General features: G+C 43.0%; 1 protein-coding gene across 1 annotated transcript; it reads right to left on the reverse strand.

Annotated features, from left to right (window-relative positions):
* Positions 1–271: 271 nt before the first annotated feature.
* Positions 272–9272, reverse strand: LOC102118616 (olfactory receptor 2AT4). The gene is made up of 2 exons (XM_005579092.4): positions 9206–9272; positions 272–1937 (listed from the first exon to the last, which is right to left on the reverse strand). Exon 2 carries the CDS (start codon positions 1290–1292, stop codon positions 330–332), a length of 963 nt encoding a protein of 320 aa, XP_005579149.1. The 5' UTR covers positions 1293–1937; positions 9206–9272; the 3' UTR covers positions 272–329.
* Positions 9273–19472: the final 10200 nt, after the last annotated feature.

Below are 19472 nucleotides of genomic sequence, written 5' to 3' on the forward strand. Positions count from 1 at the left end.
TTTTGGTGATTTGTCTACACATATATTTGCCCATGTTTTTATTGAAATGTTTATTTCAGTCTTCTACATTCTTTGTATAATATGAATATTTGCATTTCCCTGTGATATGTTTTTTATTTGTTTTTTTGACTTTGCTTATAATAATTTTTTGCCATGAAGATTTTTTATTTTAGTAAAGGTTTCTTGGATTACTAAATAGCAAAATTTTATACAACAACTTAATATTCCTATAAAAATTAACATTATTTCATTATTATGTATTGAGTCCTTACTCTGTGCTAAGCACTGTTATTTGGTGTCCTGGAAGCAGAATTAGCTGCATTTAAAGGTCAAATGCTCCTGTCACAGCTTAGGTCTTGAGACATGATTTTGGTGATGGCTGCCTTTACATCCCTGTTTCTCAGAGTGTAAATGAGGGGGTTGAGAATTGGTGTAAGAATGGCATATACCACATTGCCCATGATGTGGAAGTCAAGGGACAGGTCAACCCTGTAAGCCACGTAGGCTATAGCAATAGATGAGTAGTAGGTGCCCACCACCAGGAGGTGGGAGCTGCAGGTGGAGAAGGCTTTTGCCCGTCCTTCTCGGGAACTGATGCGAAGCACCGAGGCCAGGATGTGGGCATAGGAGAGAAGCACCAGGAGAAGGGGGAAGAAGGACACCACCATGGCGATGCAGAAGCCCATGAGGATCTGGAGGGTGGTGTCAGAGCAGGAGGCCTGGACCACAGCCAGATGATCACAGAAGCAGTGGTAGATGTAGGCAATTCTGTTGTATGTCATCTGGGAGGTCCTTACTACTGCTGGGATGGGCAGGAGGAGGGCAGTAAGCCAGGCACTGGCTGCCAAGGTAGCATTGGTCTGTGGGTTCATGAGGACAGGGTAGTGCAGTGGGTGGCAGATAGCCACATAGCGGTCATAGGCCATGACCACCAGGATGAAGGCTTCTGAACATGTAAAACTTTGGAAGAGGTACATCTGCAGTAAGCAGGAAGAAAAGCTGAGGAAGCGGTCCCCAAGCAAGAATAGGGACAGCATCTTGGGGACAGTTGTTGTGGTGAAAAGGATGTCCAAGGTGGAGAGGTTGATCAGAAAGAAGTACATGGGCTTGTGGAGGCTGGGCTCTGCCACCACGGCCACCAGAACCAGGGCATTACCCATCAGGATGAGAAGGTAGAAGAGGAGGAAAATAAAAAACACAGGGAGGAAGAAGATCTCTGGCAGAGAGGGGATGCCCACCAGATAGAAGATGGGTGAGCCATCCACTGATTCATTACAGGCTGTGGCATCCATGGTGAGACACAGCTGGATTTCTCAGAGATGAGCAGCTGGAACATCTAGACACTGGAAACATCTGGAAACCATAGAAACAAAGGATTCTGGAGTGATAATTCTATAATGTTTACTCTGTAGGTAATATAAGCACAATTATTTACAACCAACTGTAGAGGACTGATGAGGGGCTATGGTATTGACTTTTACCATGTGAACCCAAAATTTGTCAAATATTGATTATTAATTAATTAATAACCTACCAAATAGAAGTCTGTATGCTTTGTTTAGGTGATGAAGTGATCAAAGTGAAGAAGGCAGGCAAAGTTCTTGTCTTCCCAGAGTTTATATTTTACTGGAAAAATCAAATCTAAACAGTTGATTGTTGAATTATAATTATGAAAGTGCTTTGGAAAGGCTTCTGCTTGTCTTCATCTAAGGTTCCATGCTGTGTGGTTTAGGTTGATGTCAGATCTCATAAATCAAGTCCTTAAGCTCATGTCTCTACTTTTGCACTCACTCAAAGTTCTACCATGTTCCATTGAGGGGCTCCTTTCTCCAAGGCTGTGTGTAATATGCAGCTGCTCACACTCTTATTAACTCTTGTATGCCTTGAGTAGTGGTTCTTTCTGACTCCATTTAAGCTAGGTGTCTGGACTTCGGCTCCTGCATTGGATATAATAGACCATGATAGCCCAACACTTTCACTGCAACGACTAGGGAAACCTGGATAAATTACACAAATCATATTTTTAAACAAATTGAGGAATATGAGTGCCATAAGGATGCGATGAAGTCAAACTCCAATGGGTAAGACCCTCCAAAGTTAACTAATAATCACCAGCTCTTTTGTTCTCCAGGAGTATTTGATTTGGGAACCATAGTGTGGCTGAGACTTGGACTAGGCAGAGAGTCATATATGAGAGAAAGAGAAACCAGTAAGACTTGTGATAGTTAAAAAAGGATTAGCAAAACATATTGGAAATTTGAGGCACTCTAAATGCATAACAAGTTTTCCCTATGGGACATCTGAATCTGGCTATGCAAGGGAGGCTAGAAAGCTGGGCTGAGGGCCTCTAAAAGACAAAACAAAATCTTCCATGATTCCCATGATGCTTAAGAGAATAGAGGAAGAGGGATTTCCTCACACACACACTGGTATTTCCTCTCAAAACATTTTACAAAGATTTGAAGCTATGTGTGTATGTAGTGGGCGGGGGGAAAGGAGGGACGGGGAATGCAGCTAACGAATTAAGCTCAAAACCACCAAAGGATAGATGCAAATCTCCCATACTCCTTCAGGGCTGAGGAGACAAGGATCAACCAGGCTGTAAGCTCAAAACTCAGGAGGGTCATAACTTCAGAACAAGAACAAGCCAAAGTTGGACTAAATTTTACTAGAACTGAAACTCAGCCCTAACCTCACTCAAGCCTTAATTGGCTTTAGGTAGCCAGCCTATCTTACTCTACCTGCCTAACAAAGAAAAGGGAGGAATCTGTCTGATGAGAGACATCATCTGGGGCCTCTATGAATCTAATATAAATAATGTTTGGTGCACAACATGAATTATTGCAAAAGGCAGGAAAATGTGACCAACAATCAAGAGGGAAAATATATGATAAAAGTTGACATACAGATGATCCCATTACCTGAGTTAGCAAACAAGGACTCTAGTATAACTATGTTTATATATTAAAGAAAATAGAGGAAATGTTGATAAAATGGGTTTTAAAATGGACAATTTCAATAGAAAATTGGAATCTATTTTAAAAAGAATCAAGCAAACATTCTAGAAGTGAAATATCCAATATTTGAAATTAAGAACTCACTGAATAGGTAAAATAGCAAACTGGACACAACAGAAGATAGGATTAGAGACCTGGAAAATAGATCAGTAGAAGTAAATTTTACTTCACTCAAAAAAGACAATAATAAATACAATACAAAGAGAATAAGAAAAGGCAGGAACCGGACTAGAAGATATTTTCCTATTTTCAATATATTTATCGAAGGCCATGTATCCAGTATATATAAAAACCTCGACAACCAGTAAGAAAAAGATAGATGACCTAATAGACAAATGGGCTAAAGACTTGAATAAGTGGGCACTTTACAAAAGAGAACATCCAAATGGCCAATAAGCATACGAAAAAATTATCCTTCTAGAAACATAAATTAAAATACAGGATGTTAATAGTACATACTCACTAAAATGGCTAAACTTAAAAGGACCACAAGTGTTGGTGAGATATGGAGTAACTGGTACCCTCATACATTGATGGTAACTAATACAACCACTTTGGATAACAGCGTGGCCACAGCTTCTTAAACTTATGACTCAGCAATTTCACATCAAGACATATAACCAAGAGGTAAGACAAGGTATTCAGCTATTTTTGTTTGTTCATTTGTTTAAGGTACTCAGGTGTAATAAAGCCCAAAACTATTTGGGATGAATAATATATAGATAACTATAGATATAAATACAAATCTATATAGAGATACAGCTAAAGATATAGCACATTTCTAGCAACCCAGAAAGCTCCCTTGCACCAGATCCAATAAATTCCCCTACCCCCAATGTAGCTATTGTTGTGAGTTCTGTCACCATTGGTTACATTTTTCTGCTTTTGATGTTCCTCTAAATGGCTTTTGTTAGGCTGGGCATGGTGGCTCACACCTGTAATCCTAATAGTTTGGGAGGCTGAGGCAAGCAGATCACAGGAGTTCGAGACCAGCCTAGGCAACATGGCAAAACTCTGTCTCTACAAAAAAATTTAAAAATGAAAAATAAGACAAAAAAAAAAAGATAAGGCTGGGTGCGGTGGCTCATGCCTGTAATCCCAGCACTTTGGGAGGCCAAGGCAGGCAGATCATGAGGTCAGGAGTTTGAGACCAGCCTGACCAACATGGCGAAACCTTGTCTGTACTAAAAATACAAAAATTAGCTGGGCATGGTGGCGCATGCCTGTAATCCCACCTACTCAGGAGGCTGAGGCAGGAGAATCGCTTGAACCTGGGAGGTGAATGTTGCAGTGAGCTGATATTGTGCCACTGCACTCCAGTCTGGTGACAGAGCAAGACTCTGTCTCAAGAATAAATAAATAAATACATACATACATACATACATACATAAATGTTTATTGTCATATTACAGTAAAAGGAAGGGCAAAAGATGCCTTTTGTGAGGGGACTTGCTTCCAGATTGGAATCTAAGTTAAAGGTGTGTTCTACCCAATAGCAGAAACAGAAATTGGAGGATGTCCTTGTGTAAGAGCATGACTTTTGTTCTCTCCTATCAGCTACGCTGTTCAGCAGGTGTTCCTGATTAACCATGTCATTATCACTATCCTGTAGTCTTCCCTAACCCCAGATAAGATGGTACTACAGGAATCTGGAAACTTGGGAGTCTTGGGAGCCATTGTTGCTAGAGAACATCTTGTGACAAGTGCCCAAAGGCAGAAGACCCCATCCTAGAGGTTGTTCTCCCCCTGTCAAGGAAGAAGAGATGTGTGCTTTTGTCTGCCCACAGAACCAGAGATCTTTAACTGAGGGAGAATATTGACTGCTCTACTATATTGGGGATGTCTCTCTGAATAAACAATCCAGGAGCAAGTTCACGTTTATGTTTACATCATTGCCTCTTGACCCTGAAGATTCTAAGAGTACCTTCTCTCTGATTTTCCCTATTTCTCTTACCACTAATAAAATATCTCTCATGCCGTTGAATCGTAAAAGTACCAAACCTGGAAATATCCAGTCGGCTTTTCCTTTTTTTTTTTTTTTGAGACAGAGTCTTGCTCTACCGCCCAGGCTAGTATGCAGTGGGGCAAGCTCGGCTCACTGCAACCTCCGCCCTCCTGGGTTCAAGCAATTCATGTGCCTCAGCCTCCTGAGTATCTGGGATTACAGACATGTGCCATCACGCCCAGCTAGTTTTTGTATTTTTAGTAGAGACGGAGTTTCACCATGTTGGCCAGGCTGGACTCAAACTCCTGACCTTAAGTGATCCACCCGCCTCAGCCTCCCAAAGTGCTGGGATTACAGGTGTGAACCACCACACCTGGCCAGCTTTTTCTTTTAATAGAGAAAGGGCAAAAGACAAAAACATCCAGGGCTTTCCCATACTGTCATGGCCAGCGAGCCACAGAGATAGACTGGAGCCCAGGTTCTAACTCCTAGAGCAGCATTCTTCTATAGTCAGTTCCCTGGAGAATCTGGAAGTTCAAGTTTTCATGAGGGGAGAGACTGGGGCAAATGTTTTCTCTTTCCTTCTCCATATCTTTGGCTGATATTATCAGCAGCAAACTGTAAATTTCAGAGTTTGTTCTTTAGTTTCCTAAGTGTGGGGTGGCCTGGTTCTCTGTCAGAGAGTGAAGGCTGGTAAAACGTCTTTCTAAAAGACATATGAGGCGGGACACAGGGGTTCACAGCTGTAATCCCAGAACTTTGGGGGGCCAAGGTGGGAGAATGCTTGAGACCTGGAGTTCGAGGCCGGCCTGGGCAACATAGCAAGACCCTGTCTCTACAAAAAATTAAAAAATTAGCCAAGTACAGTGGCTTGTGCCTGTGGTCTCACTACTCAGAAGGCTGAGGCAGGAAGATCACTTGAGCCCAGGAGTTCAAGACTACAGTGAGCTATAGTCATGCCACTGCACTCCAGCCTGGGCAACAGAGGGAGACCCTGTCTTTTAAACAAAACAAATAAACAAAAAGACACATGGGACAGACCACTCCATTGTGAATGCTCCCTTGAAAGAGTATTCTACAGATTGGCCCCCATTACGCAAGCAGGAAAGCAAAACTGCTGCACCTCCACTTAAGAGATAACCCTCGGTTAACAGAACCAACCTGCCTAAGCAAATCACCAGGTTTTTCTAATACCCAGAGATGCAAACTACATTATTCTGAACATTGTTACAGCTCAGGGAAGTCAATTATGGATTGAATGCCACCGAGTTAGGCTGAGTTGGGGTTTGAGGGGTAGAAATTCAGAGCCGTCAAGCCTGACTGAGCCTCTCTTCCCACCTCCTCCCTCACTTCTATTAAACAGCAGGAGAGACAGATGCTGAGTCTGAAGTCCAGAAATAGTGTCTTTTCAAGGTCAACCAACAAATTCATAGCAGAAGTAGGGCTTAAAGCCAGTGTTCTGGCTCCCACCCAGTCTTTGTGGGATTTTTCATGAGAGGATGATTCCTTAGCCTGCTATTCAAAACCTGTCTTCTTGTAGCCTTGTTTCTCCTGATTCTAGTCAAATGGCAACTCCTTGCTCTTGCCTTGTGCTTCTGCCAAACTCAGCTCAAATATTAATTACTTCCTCCAAGAGGTCTTCTATGTTCCTGGCTGGACCATATCAGGAGCCTCTTTCCTGGGCTCTTGAAGTTCCTGGGCTTCTGTTTGTTGTAATTGTGATTACACTGGGTTGTCACTGTCTATTTATGTGTTCGCCACACCAGAAGCACTCTCAGATCATTTCTATTTAATACTGCACCCCCTTCCCAGGAGCTTAGTGCTCCAGAATGCGGCTTTCCCGACTGGCCTTGTTTTGCTGATAAATCATCCAATAGGAATGAAGGGGTCATTAGTGATTAAGTAGTTTTCACCTAACCTCTTTTTTTTTTTTTTTTTTTTTTTTTTTGAGACTGAGTCTTGCTCTATCGTACAGGCTGGAGTGCAGTGGTACGATCTCGGCTCACTGCAACCTCTACCTCCTGGGTTCAAGCGATTCTCATGCCTCAACCTCCCGAGTAGCTAGGATTACAGGCACATGCCACTGTGCCTGGCTAATTTTTGTATTTTTAGTAGAGATGGGGTTTCACCATGTTGGCCAGGCTAGTCTTGAAGTCCTGACCTCAAGTGATCCGCCCGCCTCGGCCTCCCAAAGTGCTGGCATTTCACCTAACCTCTTTATTATACCAATGGGGACAGAAAAGGGAGTCCCAGAAAAGGGAGTCCCAGAAATGGGCTGTGACTTTCCCAAGGTTACACAGTAAGCAGGCGATAGAACTAGAACTAGACTCTCAACAGGGCTAGATTATCAACTCACCTTGAGCCAGGGGTAACTCGGGGATGAGCCCAGGCTGCCCCACCTACATGGGGCCACAGGACAGACCAACCAGTTGAGGTGTTTGTGCTCCTCTCAGTCCAAAGGCCCGGAAGCACTTCCTTCCCCTCAAACTGCTGTCTTGGCAGAGCAGGCCTATGCAATGGAAAAACAGAGCATGTGCTTAGGGCACCAGCTAGATAGGAACATAAAAAAAAAAAAAAAAAAAAAGATCAGGCGCAGTGACTCACGCCTGTAATCCCAACACTTTGGGAGGCCAAGGTGGGCAGATTGCCTGAGCTCAGGAGTTCACAACCAGCCTGGGCAACACGGTGAAACCCCAAGTCTACTAAAATACAAAAAAAATTAGCTGGGCATGGTGGCACTTCCCTGTAGTCCCAGCTACTTGGGAGGCTGAGGCAGGAGAATTGCTTGAACCTGGAGGCAGAGGTTTCAGTGAGCTGAGATTGTGCCACTACACTCTGGCCTGGGCGACAGAGCAAGACTCTGTATTAATTAATTAATTAATTAATTAATTAATTTTGGAAAGAATTCAGGGCAAGGCACCGTGGCTTACTCCTATAACCCTAGCACTTTGGGAGGCAGAGGCAGGAGGATTGCTTGAGGCCAAGAATTTAAGACCAACCGGGCCAACAGAGCAAGACACTATCTTTAAAAAAATTATTTTTAAAGAAAGAAAGAATTCAGAATTTGATATTTTTAAAAAACGTTAATGTGTAGCATCATGGTAAAAATCAGAAAATGTTGGGCTTCTTTACATTTGCTTTGTGGTTTAGATTAAGTGATTTTAGTTTGAATTACATATTGCAGGGATGTTTTTAGTGCTTCCAGTCACTGAAAGCATAATTTAGGGGAACATTTCCTTAGGAGGACCCTCCCTGCCAGGATTACCTATGAGTCAGTTATAGTGCTGGTTGAGGAGAGAGAAGGACAAAAAAACCAGTCACCCCAATGTTCAACCTGCATTTTACATACGTCATCTTACATCACACAAACCTGCCAGGGAGTGGTCATGCCCCTGCAACTAATGAAGAAACTGAGGGTCAGAGAAGGACAGGCCCTCATTTAAGGCCATGGCTGGTGAGGGATGAGAACAGAGGCTGTTCCTGGAGCCAGCCTGCTGCAAGGGATTGAGCCTCACCAGCCTCCTGGACCAGCTCTGCCACTCTCTTCCTGTGATGCTGGGTCTCTCTGCCTCAGTTTTCCCATCTATAAAATGAGGATTTTGGAAGCAATGATCTCCAGCTTGATAAACACTTTTGAGTATCCACTCTGTGCTTAGCTAAATGAGAGATTCAAAGACGGATGTGTCATGGCCTCAGCCTCTTAGGAAGGAAAGCAAGGGCGCTCCCATTTGTTAAGCCTCTGTTGCATGCTTGATTCTTCACAGTCATTATGCCATTACACATCATTATGACCCCCAAACTCATGCAGTTCTCTCATGATATTCTCACCACCCTGCACTGTTCCCATAGAAAAGGAGCAGGATATACGTGAAGCACAGAATTTAGGTCTATTAACTTCGGAGTTAGAAAGACCTGAGTTTCCTTCCTGGCTCCACCACTTTCCTCCTATGGACTGCAATTCCCTCACAAATTATTCCCATTTCTCTTATTGTCATCAGCTTTGCCTCCTTGTGAGGAATTCTCTTCCAAGATCATCAGCTTGTGACTGCACAGCCCTGCCCCTGCCTGCTAGGGTGTCTGGTCTGCACTCACCCAGGCTGACTGTGCATGGTTGATTTGGATCATGGGACCCTGACATTCCCAGGATCTCTACTATGGTTGTATATGCCCCCAGCCTCCCTGAGCCTATCTCCCCATCCCAGCCTCTGCCTGCTCTGTGCACTCCATCTCCAGCCCAGCTCACCTACCAAGCCTGGTCCGCCTTGATGTCTTGTGTGGAGTCGTCACACTTGGCCTTGGGTGGGAAGAGCCAGGTAGAAACTCAACCATGGCCCTTTAAACCCTTGGACCCCTCTCTGCAGCCAGGCCTACTGGGGCTCTCTCCCACAAGATGGCTCTCCTGTGGGACCAGAGACCTGCCAGTCAGCTGAGAACAACTTCCAAGGGTGGAGTGGGGGACTTTGTTCTGGGCTTTGCTGATAATGGAAACATCGTTAACAACCCTCATGGGTCCCAGAACTTTATTACCAGTATTATTCCTATTTTCCCCTCTGGCCCTCACAACAGCCAGGGAAGACAGGCAGAGTCAGGATTATTTCCACTACTTTACATTTGAGGAAACTGAGATCTAGAACAGTGAGGTGACTTGCCAAAGGTCACATGACTGGCCGGTGGCAGAGCTGGGATTTGTACCCAAGGTTCCAATTCTGGTTCAGTGGTTCAGCAACATGTTATCTAATGACTAAGACCCGAGTTATTCCCAGTAATATCACTTTGAACAAATCCCTTAACCTCTCTGGGTCTTCATTTTGTCATCTGTAGAATGGGTATAACGACACTAACTCTCTCACAGGATGACTGGGCAGGTTGAGGTGCTTCACCCAGTTCCTGCCGCTTATTAGGCATTCAATAAGTGAGAGCTATTATTTAATGAACCAAAGCAGTAAAGCCCTGTTGAATGAATATGATACTTCTGCTGCTGTGCAGTGAGAACTTGCAAAGGTTTTGTGGAAAGAATGTGAGGGTGGAAGTCTCTGCCCCAACCCCAGACAGGACAAAGTCAAGAGTTACAGACTCTTCCTGCCTCAATCTTTCTGATTCTCTCCTTTGGCTCCAGTGTTCTATGTTTCTGACTTGACTGACTTGGTCACTCCTACTAATACACATAAAATTTCAATATTTTTTAATTTCACAAGTAATAAACAGAACCTCATCGTAAGACATTTTAATCAATACAGAGCTTTACTGAGTCAAAAGTGAAAGTTCTAGGCCGGGTGCGGTAGCTCACGCCTGTAATCCCAGCACTTTGGGGGGCCGAGATGGGAGGATCTCTTGAGCCCAGGAGTAAGAGGGCAGCCTGGACAACATGGCAAAACCCTATCTCTACTGAAAAATACAAAAAATTAGCTGGGCATGGTGGCATGCACCTGTAGTCTCAGCTACCAGGGAAGCTGAGGCAGGAGAAACACCTGAGCCCGGGAAGTTGAGGCTGCAGTGAGCCACAATTGTGCCTCTGTACTCCAGACTTAGCAATGGAGTGAGACACTGTCAGGAAGGAAGGAAGGAAGGAAGGAAGGAAGGAAGGAAGGAAGGAAGGAAGGAAGGAAGGAAGGAAGGAAGGAAGGAAGGAAGGAAGGAAAAAGAAAAGAAAGAAGGAAGGAAAAAGAAAGAGAAAGAAAGAAAGAAAGAAAGAAAGAAAGAAAGAAAGAAAGAAAGAAAGAAAGAAAGAAAGAAAGAAAGAAAAAGAAAGAAAGAAAAGTTAGTTTTTTTTCACACCAATTCTTACCCACATTTTTCCTCCCTGCTCCAGAAGGAGCCATTATTACTGATTTGATATGCTTCTCCCAGACTTTTCTAAGTGTGTGTGTGTGTGTGTGTGTGTACAGTTTTGCTTTTCTTTCAATTTACATTGAATCATTCTGTATTTATTGTATAGCATATCTTAATTTAATAAGTCTTGGAATTTTTCTGTGTCTGATCTGCTTCATTTTTTGTATCTGATATTTGGCATTTTGTAGTACAGATACAACATAGTTTGTCTAATAACAAACATTTAAGTTGTATCTCATTCTTGCTATTAGGAACACTATTATAATTTAACATGCATTTGGGGTCACATGTGCTCAAATATTTCTCTGAGATAGACAGATCCTTAGAAGTAGAACTTCCAGGCCAAGCAGTCAGCACATTTTCAAATGGAATGGGGTGTGCATGTGCAGGGACTATCCCAGCTTCAAACCCAGAGGCTTTGAGGATACTGAGTCACAGTGATGACTGGGATGACCCTGTTACACCCGGCCTGATGCTTCTGCCCAGGACCAGGGGAAACCCATGCATGAAGGGTTCATTTCAGCCTGCAGAAGAGACTTCCTTAATAGACCTCTGCAGACTGCAGACTTTCAACTGCAGACTGCGAGGTTACTAAGTCCTTGGCAGCTGAGCACAGAGCATGATGGAAATGAAAACATGGTACAACAGAGGTTACAGCCCTCTCCTGACCTGATAAACTTCATGATGGAGCTGAAGATGGTTTGGGAAGTTTCTTTGAATCACAAGCAGAACTATATGTGCTGTCTCCTCCTGTCTAGATCTACTCACTACTTGCTAGTAGTAGTGAGTAGATCAGAGAAGAATTATGGTTTGGGATAAATTTGTTTATGTGGATCTTCACTTTGGTGCCATAAAGGTAAGTGCTAAAGATGTTTCTGGGGGAGAAGACTAAGCTCTCTTAAGTTAAAGGCAAAGAATCCCGCAAAATCACCAGGATGTTAGGTGGATTCTTTTGTTCTGTTTTCTGTTTCTTAGACATGATGATATCCTTAATAAGCCTTAAAAAGCCATCTTTTGGCAGCATAAGAATGACTTAAGACTTTTGAGATGTTATGTATGAAAGTGACTAAAAGACTTGGGCACTTGGGCCAAAATAACCCATATGGAATGCAACAGTTAAGAGAATTGCAATAAGTAGGAGCAAACAAACAAAAACTACAATTTAGAATCCTTTTGGATTTCCTATTTTATTTTACTAAAGAGAATGAACCGAAATAGGAGAGAGTAAAACTGTTGGCTGAGATTTCTTTGTATGAAAAGCCAACATTCTAAGACTCACTTTTATAACATTATGGGATAAAATAGGATTTCTTTTATTACCTCTAAGAATAAAACTGTCCTCATCCTGCTGGGAAATAACTGGCTATTCTATAGCCACGGTAACAATGATCAGAACTTGTCTGAAACATACTTAACTTGCTGGGCGTGGTGGCTCACACTTGTCATACCAGCATTTTGGGAGGCCAACGTGGGTGGATTGCCTGAGCTCAGGAGTTCAAGACCAGCCTGGGCAACATGGCTGAAACCCCGTCTCTACTAAAATACAAAAAAAAAAAAAAAAAAAAAAATTAGCTGGGCCCAGTGGTGTGCACCTGTGGTCCCAGCCACTCAGGAGGCTGAGGCATGAAAATTGCTTGAACCCAGGAGGTGGAGGTTGCAATGAGCCAGGTTACACCACTGCACTCCAGCCTGGGCAACAGAATGAGACTCTGTTTCCAAAAAAGCCCCCCCCAAAAAAACAAAGAAACATACTTAATTGTTTAATTACAGTTTTGAGCCAGTACACACACTTCTGAAAGTCAGCGAATCTTGAAGTCAGCCACTCAGCAATGATTTAACTCCAGTACCCACACTTCCATAGCTAAAGGCAAACTAATCCCTAAACATCCCCACCTCTGAAAGTCCACCAACCCCAGATCTCCACATTTTCCACAGCCCTGTGCAAGATCAGCTCCCTGTGTTTCTCAAGAACAGATTATATCATAAACCATAGCATCCTGTGCTTACACTAGTGACACATTCAGCCTTTTGTTTCTGACATTGAGTAGTGATCTGTTCCTTTAATATTTCTTATTTATTTCTATATGGTCTATAGTAATGTCCCCTCTTTCACTTCTGATTTTAGTAATGGGAGTCTTACCTCTTTTTATATTGGTGGGCTAAAGTTTTAACAGTTTTGTTAATATAGTCAAGGAACCAACTTTAGTTTTGTTATTTTCTTTATTTTTCTATTTTCTATTTCATTTATTTCTGTTCTAATCTTTGTTATTTTATGCCCACTTCTTGTTTGAATTGAGTTTGCTTCTTTTCTAATTTCTAAAGATAAACAGGGTATTGATTTGAGATTTGTTTTCTTTTTAATATAGGCATTTACAGCTATAAATTTCCTTTTCTATACTGCTTTAGCTGTAACCCATAAATTTGGGTATGTTGTTTTCATTTTCATTCGTCTCAAAATATTTTCTAATTTCCCTTGTTATTTCTTCTTTTACCCACTGGTTATTAGAAGTTTCTTGTTTAATTTCCACATATATGTGGAAGTAGTGATAGAGGTTTTATTATTTTAAAGATAGCACAGAAAAAGTAGACAGGTTATTTAAAACATATATTGCTTAGAACAAAAAAAAAATTTTAAAGCAAGTTTACAAAAAAATGAAGCCCTCAAAGTTGAAATTAGACCAAGTCATGTACATCATTCTGGAAATAAAAGGAGGATAAAAGGAATTAAATTGAATCATGGTATTTGAAATATAAACAGAAAGCACAAAATAAGAATTTAGTATAAGTATTTTATTTTATTTACCATTAAGAATATATTAAATTGGCCGGACGTGGTGGCTCACACCTGTAATCCCAGCACTTTGGGAGGCCGAGGCAGGTAGATCACCTGAGGTTAGGAGTTTGAGACCAGCCTGACCAATATGGTGAAACCCCATCTTTACTAAAAATACAAAATTTAGCTGGGCATGGTGGCATGCACCTGTAGTCCCAGCTACTTGGGAGGCTGAGGCAGGAGAATTGCTTGAACCTGGGAGGCGGAGGTTGTAGTGAGCCGAGATCACGCCACTGCACTCCAGCCTGGGTGACAGAGCGACACTCCATCTCAAAAATATATATGTTAAATTAATGCAGAAGAAATAGCATTTCAATAAATATTATTCTTGTAATGGAATCATTGTCTCATGACTGCAAAAGGACTACATTAAATATTTTTACTACATGTGATAATTGAAGTCAGGTTTTGAGCTCAATGTTTTATTTGATTTTAGAAATATTTTAAACTAGCTTTTGATATCTTAGAGTTTATCTTTTTATCTTTCTTTCTCCCTCTCCCAGCTACATTGAGATATAAAATATAGCACGTAGTAGGTTCATGATATATATACTTACTATGTGAATGACAGCTATGTCATTTAGCTGACTGTTTTAATTTTCTTGTCAAGAGGTTTAGGTAGCCACTTTTGAGGACAGATAAATGATTAGGTTAAAAAAATTCAGATCATTGCCACATGTAAAACACATTAGTTTATGTAAGCATCCCAATGTTTGGTTAAAAAAACCCAAAGCTCTACTGGAGAGAATCAGTAAAATTAGGACCATTAGTCAGACATACTGTGACTCAGAATGAGCACTGCACTCTGAGATAAAAATGAGATCAATTTTAAGACAGTGTTTTCTGGATGGAAGTATGCCTCATGTGAGTTTAGTGTGAGGAGCCTCTTCAGATAACAAACCTAACTCAAGTGGGACTTTGATGCTGCCAGACATTCATCCTATATGTCTCCGTTCTTTTCTCTCATCTCCTCTTTTCAGTGACTTTTTCACACCTTCTCTTCACTCCTCAATCCAGCAATACCTCTTCCCATCGCCACTCCAGCAATCGTGCGATAACTCCCACAGACTGTCATCCCACAACCACCCACCTACCAGCCTCTGCACCCACACACTGCGCTTTCCTGTCTGTGACCACAGATGAACTCTTCATGCCCTTATCTAAAGTCAGTCACAGCCTGGCCAACATGCAATACCCCATTCCTAAAAAACAAAAATATTAGCTGGGCATATTGGTGCATGCCTGTAGTCCCAGCTATACAGGAGGCTGAGGTGGGAGGATCGTTTGAGCCCAGGAGGTCAAGGCTGCAGTGAGCCATGATTGTGCCACTGACCTCCAGCCTGGGCAATAGAAGAAGACCCTGTCTCAAAAAATAAAAAGAAAGCCACTCTGCTGTTGGATCCACCTCCTCAAAGCCAAAAGGAGCAGTCACGAGGGCCATTGTTGCTAGAAGGGACCCAGATAACTGAAAGCAGTAGCTGTCCAAAGACAAGGGAAGTTTGTCTCAAAGTTTTCAGGGATTGTTCTGAAAACTTTGACACATGCTCACTATGTTTGTGCTTGGGTCAGCCCTGGACTGGTGCACTGGAGCTGAGGGAAATACTGGCTTAGCCTACTTCAGGAGAAGCTTCTGATGGGTGGTCCTGTCAGCTTCAGGTTCATATCCACATTGCTGATCTTTGAATTCCAGTGATTCCATGAGCAGTTTTTCTTTGATTTTCTTGGAACTACATCTACATTCTTTTCTAGAACAAAAGCATTCATGATGTGTAAAAAAATCACGATTCGTACTGTACGATCTCAATCTCATAAAACTGGATGTTATACCTATATGCACAAAGGACCTGGAAACTGTAAAAGCTTGTGATTGTAGGTGACTTTGTTCTTTACTTCTTGTGTTTTTAAGTATCCTAAAATACACATATTAACTTAAAAAATAAAGGTTATGTCACTAATCATTAGATAAATGTAAAGTAAAACCACAATGAGATACCATCTTACACCAGTCAGAGTGGCTATTATTAAAAAGTCAAAAAATAACACATGCCAGCAAGGTTGTGGAGAAAAGGGAATGCCTATACAATGCTGGTGAGAATGTAAATTAGTTCAGCCACTGTGGGAAGCAGTTTGGTGATTTCTCAGAGAATTTAAAACAGAACTAACATTAGACCCAGTGATTCCATTATTGGGTATATACCCAAAGGAATAATCACTCTACCATAAAGACACATGCATGTACATGTTCATCACAGCACTATTCACAATAGCAAAGACATGAAATCAACCTAAATGCCCATCAACAGTAGACTGGATAAAGAAAATGTGGTATACATATACACCATGGAATACTATGCAGCCATGAAAAGGAACAAGATGATGTCCTTTGCAGCTACATGGATGGAGCTGGAGGTCATTATTCTAAGTGAACTAATGCAGAACGGAAAACCAAATACTTCATGTTTTCACTTTAAGAGGGAGCTAAACATTGAGTACACATGGGCACAAAGAAGGAAACAACAGACACCAGAGCCCACTTGAGGGTGAAGGGTGGGAGGAAAGTGAGGATCACAAAACTACCTATCAAGGCCAAGCACAGTCACTCATGCCTGTAATCCCAGCACTTTGTGAGACCGAGGTGGATGAGATCACTTGAGGCCAGGAGTTCAATACCAGATTGGGCAATATGGTGAAACCCTGTCTCTACTAAAAATACAAAAATTAGCCGAGTGTGCATAGCAGCGCATACCTGTAATCCCAGCTACTCAGGAGGTTGAGGCAGAAGAATCACTTGAACCCAGGAGGTGGAGGTTGCAGTAAGCCAAGATTGCACAACTGTACTCCAGCCTGGTGACAGAGTGAGACTCTGTCTGGAAAATAAAAATAAAAATAAAAAAGAAAGTCCTGGGTTGCTTGTTGCTCTGATTTATTGTGAAGCCTGGCTCCCAGATTTGGAAGTGGTGACTGGAAAATGCTTTGTCTAAAATGAACATGGGATAGATGACCCTCTTGTGTGAGAGCTCCCTGATAAAGAATCTCAGAGGTCACCCCCATGAGCTGTACAGGAGTTGAATATGGACTATCATCATTCTAAAGGGTTAATGCTCAGTTAACTAAAGCCCCATCCCAACAGATCTAATAGACAGGTTTTCATTGAACCCAAAAGGATGCAAACTGCACTTCCCTGGACATTGCTGCACTCAGAGTGTGAGTCATGGGCTGACTGTCCCCAGGTTAGGCTGAGTTGGGGGGTTTGAGCGACAGAAACTAAGAAGGTCAAAGCCAGAGGGGCCCTAAGACGTCATCCAGTCCAGCTGCCCTTTCTTCTCCCTGCTCCTCTGTTCACGGCTTTGCTGACACCCCAGTGGAGAGGTGGTCTGAGGCTTTTCACTGCCAGGACTATCCAAGGGTCACATCAGGCTTGGGTCACCAGCAAAGCAAGGCCACCAAAAATACTTCCTGAGAGAATTTAACATTTGATTTTTCAAAACATCATTCAACTAGTCCATCATAGGAGATATCAGGATTTGGCTGGACCATCTCAACACTTATTTTATAGGTTAGGCTTCTTGTTTTATTTTGAATTATATACTACATCTGAGTAATACAGCCCAGTGCTTAGGGCCAAAAGACATTTTCCCAGGGCACAGAACTTGCCCGAGCAGATCTTTCCTGTTGGGTTTTTACAGTGCTGGTGGGCAAGAGGGGTCAGAAAAACCAACATCTGAATGTTCATCCTGCACTTTCTGTACATCATCTCTCCCCATCAGACAGCCCTGCAAGGAACTACTTATGCCCCTTCAGCTAATGAAGAAACTGAGGGTCAGAGAAGGCCAGACCCTCCTTCAGGGTCACAGTTGGTGAGGGGTGAGAGCACAGGCTGCTCCTGGAGCCTGGCAGCCCACAGTCCTGCCTCCTGGGCCAGCTCTGACACTCTCTTTCTGTGACTGTGGGGCTCTGAGTCTTGATTTTCTCATCATACAGTGAGGGGTTTGAGGAAATCATCTCTGAGAGGTTTCCAATTCAATGAGCCATTTTCTGAGTGTCCCTCTGCGTTTTGCAGAGTGGGGGTTCAGGACAGATATCACATGACCCACGCCTCTAAGGGAGAGGATGAGGGCTCTCGCACTGAGGGAACGCCGCAGCAGAACTGGGTTCTTGACCTTCATTATGTCATGTGCACCTTAGTGGTTATGTGTGTGGACTCAGGAGTCAATCCCTGCTTCTAACTCTAGCTGTGTGACATAGAGCAAGTCACTTTCCCCTCTCTGAGCCTTTTGCCCCTGATCTGTGACCTCATGGGGTTTTCTTTATGTAGAGAACGCTTAGATATGCTTACAAAGAGCCCGGAACATGGAAGAGCACAAAGTTGGCTAGTGTTTCCAGTGGTTCCTGCTGTCATCAGTCTTTTCTCCCTGCAGGAGGGCCTTGGCCAAGAAGATTTGAATCCCGTCTGTAAGTGCATCCATTGCCCAGGCCTGCCAGGATATCTGGCCAAAGGTCTCACAGCCCGGGCATGCACCTGGATCCTGGGCACCTTCCAACCTGGATCCTGGGCACCTGCCTACGGGCACATCCTGTCTATCTTTCTGGATCCCTGGCCCACACTCCACATTTCCCCACCTCTCTACCCCTGTCTTCCTATCCTAGTCTTTGCTGAGCTCTGGGCACTTTACACCCAGTTCACTCTTCTGCCACGCCCTGTCCACCATGCTGTCTCCCATGGTGTCCCCTTTGTGTCTCCAAATCTGGCCCCAGAGGGAAGAGCCAGGTAGGTGCTGAGCTGTGGCCCATTAAACCCTCTGGCCCCTCCCTTCAGCTAGGCCTGCTGGAGCCTCTCCCTCAAGATGGTGCTCCTTTGGGCACTGTGCCCCCAGGCACCCAGGACGAACTTTTTGGGCCTTTGTGGAGCATATGTTGGGAGGAGACTTGCCCCTGGAATTTGCCAATAATGAGAAAAACATCATTAACAGCCCTCATGGGTTCCAGAACTTTACAACCAATGGGCAGCTTTTACCTACCTTATTCCATCTGGTCCTCAGAAGAGCCAGGGGAGATAGACAGCCAAGAGGAGAAAACTAAAGAGAGGTGAAATGATGTGCCAGTACTAACACAGACGTGTCATATCAGGGCTGCAATTCAGACCCAGGGCTTGATTCCCAGGTCTGTGCACTATAGTATTCCATAGAGATTAAGGGCATAGGGTGCAGAGTTAGAAAGCCCTGGGTTTGAATATCAGTTATAATACATTTTAGTTATGTCACCTTAGGTAAGTTAGCCTCTCTGAGTCTGAGTTTTCCTTCCGTAAAATGGGGAGGACCTTCTGGGGCAAGTCCTATGCCCTAGAAAACAGTGTCTTTTTGGCTGTATGCACCACATTGCATTACTTAGGATCCACTATATAATTTCAAATTAAACAAGAACCCTACTCTGTAAAATAAGTGTAAGAGAGTCCAGCCAAATTCTGGTATTTCCTGTGATGGAATAATTGAATAGTGCTTTGAAATATCAAAGGTCAAATTATCTTAAGAAGTATTTTTGGTGCCCCTGCTTCACTGGTTACCCGTGCATGTGCCTGGCCAAGCCATCCTCTCCACTTGGTTGTTTCATGCCTCTTTGGCTGTGGATGCTCTGAGAATTGAAGTTTCTCCAAAGTTCTTACACTTCTGTGATTAAGCCCTTTGCTTAGTCTTCAACTCAGTCTGCCCTCTGCAGAGGATGCTGTCAAGGAGAGCCTCTGACTCTCACACTTTGCACTGGGGATTAATAGATCTGAGTCTGTTGTTTTCTCTCTACCCTTCAATACATCATTGTCCTTTTAGCAACATCCTCCAATCCCACAGTTTTTAAA

Source organism: Macaca fascicularis, chromosome 14 (assembly GCF_037993035.2).
Source record: "Macaca fascicularis isolate 582-1 chromosome 14, T2T-MFA8v1.1".
NCBI lineage: Eukaryota > Metazoa > Chordata > Mammalia > Primates > Cercopithecidae > Macaca > Macaca fascicularis.

What these genes read in the sequence shown, in the direction of transcription:
- LOC102118616 (XM_005579092.4), bottom strand. Translation starts at nt 1,292, where the DNA reads ATGGATGCCACAGCCTGTAATGAATCAGTGGATGGCTCACCCATCTTC.